Raw genomic sequence first — 9,474 nt, 5'->3', positions numbered from 1 at the left:
TTAGGTTAACGTTATTAGTTAGTTTAGTTAGTAGTAGTGTACGTGTAGTTAGTAGTGTGTTGTGTGTTGTGTGTGTGTCGTGTCGTGTCGTGTGTGTGTGTGTGTGTGTGTGTGTGTGTGTGTGTGTGTGTGTGTGTGTGTGTGTGTGTGTGTGTAAATTAAACTAAGGTAGGATCACTAATCGTTGGTCCTACTTTAGTTTAATTTTTTTTAGAACACGCTACGTTCCTCGTAACCGCGTAAAATTACAAGCTTTGTTAACATAAATACATGAAATATAAATTAAAATATAAAGTAATTTATATTGTAAACAGAAGCATGGATGAAATACATTTAAATAATTATGTGAATGTTTTTAAATAACTAAAGGTGTTATAATCTTTTATTACGATTTTATAATTTTGATTAATAACAATCAATTTTCAAGTTATATTCTGTTAATCTGAAAATGAATGAAATTTACATTCTAATAACAAAATGAATCCAATTTGCGCTGTTTGAATGTGTTGGAATTAATAAAGATTTTGCTTTCTAGTTAATTAAATATATTAAATATATTAAATATATTAAATTAATTTCAAGATACTATCTTCTCGTTGTTTACAAAGAAGTGAGTAATTCATTTTAAATACAAATAATGTCGATCAGAATTAAGGAACTATGAAACTTGTCCCTAGAAAACTATTGAAATAAACGCTTTGTTATTTGTTTGAACTCTTATGGTGCAGAAGTTGTCAGAATTTTTTTGTTTTTTCGTCTGTTACGCGCGTTTTAAAATGTTTTGTTCGATACGGACTTTGTTATTTGTGAAAAAATAAAAAATAACTTTGACAAGATTGTTTTTGCAGGATGTTCTGCATACAGAAATCCTACAAAAATTATTCTCAGGGAAGGAAAGAAAAATCGATATGAAATATTCTTATCATAATAACGATTCCAGCCATTATCCCGTAGAATATCAAACGAGTTATTAATGCAGCGACCAGGGAATTGTTCAGTTCACGGCGAGGGCGGGTACGAGCCGCTTCAGGAAATAACCGCCATCTAGTAATTTCGCGTGGTGCGACCGTTTATCAAGTCAATTTGCCGTAACGGTCGTTAGGAGCACGACAGGTTTGATAAGAATTTAAATCGATGACAAGGCGGGAGTTCGTTGGCTTACAGTGGGAGAGGCGAGTGTAGGCTTCTTATTACGGTCTTCAGCGCGCGATAACCCTGAACTTTACTGCTCGCTTGTCGGCTAACACGGAAACCACGAGCCTCGGCTTATAGTCTGTTTCCTACATCGAAACGAGATGGCGAAAACGAGATGGTTAAAAATAATTTGAACAAAAGGAGTGCATTGAGGGAGCTTAAGATTTTGAATACGTCGCACGCGAATTCACGAGATCGACTCACGAGGTCGTTGTCTCTTCTTTCAGATGCTTTGCTTCTTCCTATTTTCTCTTCTACCGCTTTTCTTTGGCTCTTGTTATTGCACCGTCTGCTCAAAATTATTACAGTTGACCGTTCTTCGTCACTATCGTTATTTCGTTCTTCTTTCGTGACTTCTCTCCCATTTCTTGTCTACATCATCTGTCGAGGGTCGCACCTACTGTCTATTTTTGAACAGTGACTATGTTTAGAGTTTCACTCTTATGAGACGCGTCAGGAATATCGCACGGTATGCTGGTTAAATCTATCTTTCTCTTTTTTGTCCTTTCTTTTTCTTCTTATCCTTTTTTTGACTTCTCTCTCTTGTGTTTTTTTTCTCTTTGTAATTAGTTTACGCCGATACGTATCTTCTCCCCTCTTTCTTTATACAAATCTATAAAAGAGAATTCACACACAAGAAGGGCGCTACGTATTGATGATACAAAGTAATTGCAAAGTAGACTGTTAGGAAAATTACACGTGCTAAATTCTGACAGGCCGTTGTAAGATCGTCTTTCTTAAAGTAATTTTTGAAGAACAACTTTTGATATGTTGATTTAATAAAGTGTGCAAGGAGAACATTTCATAAAAAACTAATATCTTTTTCTCATAACAGTTTGATGTAGCGAATAAGAAAAATAACATAAATTATTAACTTTTAATGTAAACGACTTTCTTTTTTATCATATATATTAGCACATATTCGAGATAGCACAGAATATTTATAATAAATATTTGTTACTATTTATTGTTGAAATGTTTTATAAATATTTTATACATTTTTTATATAAAGCTTTATTTGAAATATTAAAATATAAATTAAATATTTTACTACAATATTGATTATAATATTTATAATAAATATTTGTAATCCGTGCAATCTAAGACCACAAAAATATTTACACAAAATATTTCAAACAAATCTTACAAATATTTTGTAAATTTTTTATAAATATTACGTTTTATCTGGGATTTTATGTAGAGAATTCAATAAATTAAATAAATTGTGCATCGAAATTGTTACACTTAACATTAATTTTTGCAAATAATTTTAACTGAGACGCCGTTTATATTTTGATATTAAATTTGAAATGCGCTTTTGATTATCTCTTTGTATCTTTTGCTATAATATTTTATATCTTCTTTTAGAACTTTTATATTTAGTAACAAAAACGTCTTTTCGAGGAAAGCAAAGATCTATTATAGTTATAGGAAAGATGAAATGTGTCGCTATAAAATGATGTACGGATAATAATCGCTGTAAGAAATAGATACATAAGTCTTATTGTCTTATATAACATGGAAATTCCCATTAAATTCCCATTATTTCCATTTAAGTATGAATTATGAATATCAACGAATTTTTGCGTAATGTTAGAGAAATTCTCAGAATATGATATTCCAAAGTATATAGATAAATTAATCAATATTGTATTTGACTGATTCGTTTACGAAACTTTGCGAGGTATTGCAATCTATCTTATTTAATTTGTCAATAATTTATCAAAATTGTTCAGATATCAAATATTGAGTGCTATCATTTTGGATGTCCTCTCAACACGGAGATAATAAGGATCGTTAATGGATTCGCGCATTCAATTCTATATATGAACCCTCATCGATCTTGTGTTTGGCGCACGCATCGCGTGCTTACATGCATACGATCATTGAGCTGGCCCTAGCCATTGTTTACAATAATTATGTACAGGCGTGGCTGCGCAGCTCGCAATTTTGTGTCTGTGCAATGCATACCTAAATATACTTCGCATGCGATAAATAGATCCTGGATGCTTGGGATTAATTCGACACGGCTCGTTTTATTATCCGCTATACAATAACAAAAGAAAGATAAAAATCCTTTTTTTATTAATTTCCGAACTCGAATGATATTTGTTTTCCATGCGCTGAGAGCCGGATATATATAATCGTACCGATTTTAATCGTACCGGTTTTTTATGCGTTGAGAACCGGATTTAGTCATACTGGATTTTGATTGCTCAATGGAATATTATTTTCCGATACACGCCAAGTATTGTCGTTTTGTACTTTATTTAATGTAACAATTCATTATTCGCAATATTGTGAATGATGAATTGTTATATAAAATGTTAAATAAAATGCAAAACGACAGTACTTGACATATTTAACAAAAATATTTCTGGATAAATAATAGATAGCTTACCAAATTACCATCGACACAAATTACTGCGCAACCATTTAATTAATCGCTTGTCATCAGTGACGATGGTCACTGAACAAGGCTAATTTTCTAATGAGGGATTTTATCAGATCATTAGCGGATTTGTTTGCGTAAACTTGTGTAACTTTGAAGTCGTAACTACGTAGGAAATTTAACATTATAGCGATTTAATAATACTCTCTAGTAACTACCAATATACTTTGACATGATGTCGAGTATGGGGTATCTTGGCGCCTGTCATAAACGTTACTTCACATTTGCTGACAGTTATCGGTTAGACTTTGCGATACGTGATGCTGGCACGTATCGGAAATAAAGCGATACTATAATCTAATGAGAATAGATTGCGATGACAACATATATGAGACACTGATTTAAGTTACGAGCCCTGCATGTTATTCCGGCACAACTTTGATTACCTTTTGCTACATCGCAATATCTTGACATAAAATTGGTTAATAAAACCATGAAATAAGGCCTGTTATATCTTTTGAAGAGTTTTATTTAAAACAGTAAAGGTATGATTACGTTATTTTTTTTTAGAAAAACGCAATAAAAATTACAAAGCATTTATTTTTATTTATACGTTTAATGGTACTTGTATTTTAAGATAAAAATGTTTGATAGGATGAAAGACAGAATCTCTCATGATGTGGTTTTTTTGTCTGTTTCAGGTGGTGTTAGTTTTCATTCTCAGTATAGCATCGCTTATAATATACTTCATCGATGCCTCCAGGTGAGTAACAAGACTTCGACGGCAGTGTTAATGCGTAGCTTTTAAGTTTATCACAAACATTCATGCACATTGTTTTTATTCTTGCGCAGTATTGGTAATATTATAACAAACACTTTATAGCTTTTTCTTGCGGTTTAATTAAGGGCGCGACGATAATCGCTAGTTTAATCGCTGCTATTTTAGTCGCCCTTTCAGCGTTGCTTTTTTTAAGACCGAGACCTTCGTCGAGTTCATAAGAGATGCTGACCTAACATCCGCAATCTCGTGCTTTTATGTTACAGCGAAGTGGTGGAGCGTTGCCAGAAGTGGAGCAACAACATTACTCAGCAGATAGACTTAGCTTTCAATATATTTTTTATGGTCTACTTTTTTATACGCGTAAGTAAGATCACCGTTCCTTCTGCCAATGAACTTTTCAGTTAATATTAAGATTATAAAAATGTACAAGTTTTGCTACATAAAAAGTATGAACGTTCCATCTCGATAAATCTCTTAAGAAGGAAAGTGTTTACACATCAGATTTTACTAAAGTTTGAAATATTTGGAAAACATTTTAAATTTATATAATGCATTTTGTATGTGAGGCATAGACAATTTTTACTTGTATCTTACGAAAATCTTTCTAGAGTTTTTTACGCGAAATATAATATTTGCTAGACTATTTTTGTTTTAAATTTAAATATTTGTTTAATATAGTATTTCTTGATTCTCACAGTTTATCGCCGCCAGTGACAAGCTGTGGTTCATGTTGGAGATGTATTCGTTCGTGGACTACTTTACGATACCACCGTCCTTCGTATCGATATATCTCGATCGGACGTGGATCGGATTGAGGTTCCTCCGAGCCCTACGACTGATGACGGTCCCTGACATCCTCCAGTACCTTAACATTCTAAAGACATCGAGCTCTATTCGTCTTGCCCAACTCGTCTCCATCTTCATTTCGGTCTGGTTAACCGCTGCTGGCATCATTCATTTGGTGAGTCTTATCTTTTTTTAGGCTTCATTATTATTAAAAAGCAATTTACTACAATCGATGATTGGAGAAAGAGGTTCCAATTTTATTCGAAGATAAATTTTTCTTTTCATTGATTTTGAAATGAAAATAATCTTGAAGTGGATAGAGGTTTTTTGTGCAAATAGGGCACTTGTTCCAAACTTCTGAGGATTAAAGTAGATGTTAAAAATGAGTAATGAGTGCAGAAAGGACACTAGTGCAGGACTTGTCCCTTTTTGAGATTAAAAAAAATAGGACTACATTCCAGAGCGTAGAAGCTTTTTTAATGAGAATTACTAACAATTGAGAATAACCAAAAAAGATACTTTAATAATCAGAGTTTGAATTGTGTGTATACAATATTTTTAAAGTATTTTAAATAAATTATGTTATTTCGATTAACATAAAAAAATAATTATTGTTTAACATAATTTAAATATCTGTAATGGCGTACTATAATTTTTAACTTTTTTTTTACCAACGTCAAGGGCAAAAAGAAAATGTGTCCAAATTTGAAATAAAAATTTTACATTTAATAGATAAGCATGTTACAAACCAGAAAATTAAAAAAATATTATTAAATGTCATATGTAAATTCTCAAAAATAATTTTGTTAATTTTTTCATTAAAATTAAAATTAAATCATTTTTTATTAATACTAAAAGAATAGATAAATGTAACTTGTCTTCTTTCTGCACTCAATTCAATTATAACAAATATAGTTTTCTTTTTTCTAATAATAAAGAATTTAAATCTAAACATAAAGAGAGAAAAATGCTATTTTTGGTCAAAGTATGTCTTGATGCTTATGTGTTAATATTCATATATGAACAAATATTGTCAGATATAATTGTCAGAATTTAAGTCTCTTAAATTACATTCATATCAATTTCAAAATAAAACATTTTACCCAATACACTAATTGTAAAATTTATTACATAAATATCTCTTTGAGTTAATTTTCTCTATTGTTTTAAATAATGTATAGAAAGGAATTTTTAACCGTACTTGTATTACAGATGCACAGAGCATCGTGAGAAACACGAAAAAAAATTTAGAATTTTTTAATAAATAATTAATTAGTAATAACAAAAATAATCTTTTAAATATATATAATCTTTCTGTTTTTTATTTTTGTCAAAATATAATAAGAATAATCTTTTAATAAATTTGAAAATATTTAAAAAACAGTAATTTAAGGATAAGGAGAAATTTAATAAAATTCTATAAATAATGAATGGATACGCTAATAATAATATGGTAGCACAAAAATCAAATATACAGTTCTTTAATAAATGTATCATGAAAAATTATAATGACTAAATATTATCTTTATATTTCCTGTTTTATCTTTTTTACGATTTTTACAATTTGAGTATTTTATATAATAAGATGAATATAATCTTATATTATTTTAATGATAATGATGATGATTTTGTCTCATGACTTCTTATCACATTTTCTAAGACGATTCATACGCAGAAATCCGAGAGATCCGGACGTTCCGCGTTTACCATTGCGCAGTAGTAAAAGCTTACAGTTATAGCTTAACCAATATAAACCGCAATTTCACTCTTGACACCGCGCGAGGACGATCCTAAATGTAATAATTTCATGCCCACAGCTTGAAAACTCAGGGGACCCTTTCGACTTCTCGAACCCACAACAGCTTTCGTACTGGACCTGTGTGTACTTTCTGATCGTGACGATGTCCACAGTAGGATATGGCGACGTTTACTGCCAGACGGTCCTTGGCCGCACATTCCTAGTATTTTTTCTACTCGTCGGTTTGGTAAGTGGTATTTTTGTGTTATTCTTCTCAAACGTAGTCAAGTCTCTAATGTTTACGTACGTCGGAGGCTTTTATACGGTGAATAATATGTCCCTTAATAATTGCGTGATCCATTTTTTACATTGATAAATATTAATGGATATTAATATTTTCCTATCTTGATTCGGTATCCATAGATTATCATAGATAAGTGCAGAAACATTTTTATATATAAACAACACAACATATATGACACCACTTTGTGGGTATATGCATAATAAAATTCTCTGTCACGTAACGGTGGTCATAATTTATGAAAAAAATACAGAATATATTATATGTGAACTAAATAAATAAATTTTTATTCTCGTAAAAATTTTGTTCATTGTATTTTTCTATGGATCTCTCTGTTTGCGATAAATAAATAAACTAGTAGTTCCAGTTTAACGAAACGAGCTTTGCGAAATGCATGAAACAAAACGTCTTTTCTTCTTTATCAAAGTGATTCCTTTAAATATACAATTCGAAAAGCTGAAAATCTATAAAACGTATATACAACATTTATATCAGTTTGAATTAATTCTTTTTTCTTTTGCTTTTTTTTATTTCCTTATATGCAGTCGAAGAGCTTTTCCACTTGACTTGTCTTTCCGCTGAATTTCTGTGATCTTGCATATCTTCCTTTTTTATCCTGAGAAATTTCAAAGTACAGCCGCATTCCGCTTGCTATTTGACATTTCATTTCGTAGTAGCTGAAACTACTAGTTTTACCAAGGCTCGTATATCAGAGAAGAACGATTGACGAGACGAGCGGCGGTCTCAGATTTACGTGTCCCACGAGCCGCGAGACAATAAATATCGAGTGTACGATGTTCTCCGACTGTTGATCCTTCTGCATCGCGAGAAACAGTTTGATGGAGATATAATTTATTAGAAAATTCTTTATAATGAATTTTAAACTTTTTCATTCAAATCCAATTTTGTGACATTTTCGGTATTGAAAGATATTAAAGTTGTAAAATAACTGTAAAAGAAATTTTTCAGATTGAAACTCGAATTTACTTTGCTGTGAATCGATACAATCATGATGTTTTCGGATTGGTGATATTTCGAAAACAATTTAAAAACATTGCTAGTAATATCCACTGATGGTATTTATGTGTAAGCTTTATTTTAACAGAAAACGGTAATGAAACTTCACTAACTCATGTTTCCAAGAGATAAAGCTTGAACGACAAGTATGTTTTCTGAATGGACATATTTAGAGCTTTTATCGCGAATTTATCCCACTTCTTGAACTTTCTGGCTTCGCTCGAGACAAAGGAAAACGCGATTGTAGTACTATTGAAATAACACTTCCGTTGATGTCACGCGAAAATGGCTTTTTGGGGCAGAAATCAACGGCAGAGAAACGGTGTCGCTCGTTGTTTGAATCGATTGATTCGTTTGAACGTCGATGCGCGTATTGCTGCGAGCCTTTTATGCATAGCTGTTATGCGTACATGCGTACGTACGCGGCTTATCGATCGTTCATGTAAATCTTGCGTACACGGTCGACTCAGGAATAACAGCCCACTCTCTTGAAGTATTCTCGAAGATGGGCATCGTATCTTTTTCTCCTAAACGCGAGCATCGCCGTTCAAACATCTATGGGAAACGTGCCCAAGTTAACATTTGTTAATTTCTGTCCGAAGCTTATGATCAGTAAAATATTAATAATAGATAATATTAATTATTTGAAGAGAACATATTCCGAAAGTACGGTACATTCGACATAGTGAAGTTTTGATACAGAATTACTGCGTAAGAGCTTAAATTGTCCCATATAAAAAATAGCTTTTTTTATTTTTTATAAATTGTTATTATTATTTACAATTTGTTATTGTGATATATTGTGTTATGTGTGTAATGAATAAAATACAGATAATAATATTTTAATTAGTAAAAAAAATAGTAATGGAAACATATAATTGACATATAATTATATAGTTTATGCTGTTTATTTTAATTTAATCATTCATCATTCAAGTAGTCATATTTTATCAATATGCTATAAGAATTGAAAAATCTTTATGGTATATTAAAAAAAAATTGTCATGAATTAAGTCCTTATCGCGATATGATGACGAACATAAAGATTAGTATAACTCGACTTCATTCCCTTTTTACATTGCTTAAAATTTATCTAAAACGTTTCTTATTTCCTGTAACTTGTTTATATATATATATATGTGTGTGTGTGTGTGTGTGTGTGTGTGTGTGTGTGTGTGTGTGTGTGTGTGTGTGTGTGTAGTGTGTGTGTAGTGTAGTGTAGTGTAGTAGTAGTGTAGTAGTGTAGTAGTGTGTGTGTGTGTTAG

The 9,474-nt window shown here is 31.3% G+C and overlaps 1 protein-coding gene across 1 annotated transcript in view; it reads left to right on the top strand.

The window, feature by feature from the left end:
* LOC105627667 (calcium-activated potassium channel slowpoke) overlaps positions 1-9,474 on the top strand; it is a 102,607-nt gene that overhangs the window by 37,701 nt on the left and 55,432 nt on the right. The window contains exons 2-5 of the mRNA XM_012208945.1: positions 4,288-4,349; positions 4,631-4,727; positions 5,065-5,328; positions 6,971-7,138. Coding sequence (XP_012064335.1) covers positions 4,288-4,349; positions 4,631-4,727; positions 5,065-5,328; positions 6,971-7,138 — 591 coding nt within the window. The remainder of the gene's footprint in view (positions 1-4,287; positions 4,350-4,630; positions 4,728-5,064; positions 5,329-6,970; positions 7,139-9,474) is intronic.

The sequence above is a fragment of the Atta cephalotes genome, assembly GCF_000143395.1.
Source record: "Atta cephalotes unplaced genomic scaffold scaffold00009, whole genome shotgun sequence".
NCBI lineage: Eukaryota > Metazoa > Arthropoda > Insecta > Hymenoptera > Formicidae > Atta > Atta cephalotes.
The sequence above is the reverse complement of the archived record's forward strand: the minus strand, read 5'-3'. Positions and strand labels throughout refer to the sequence as shown.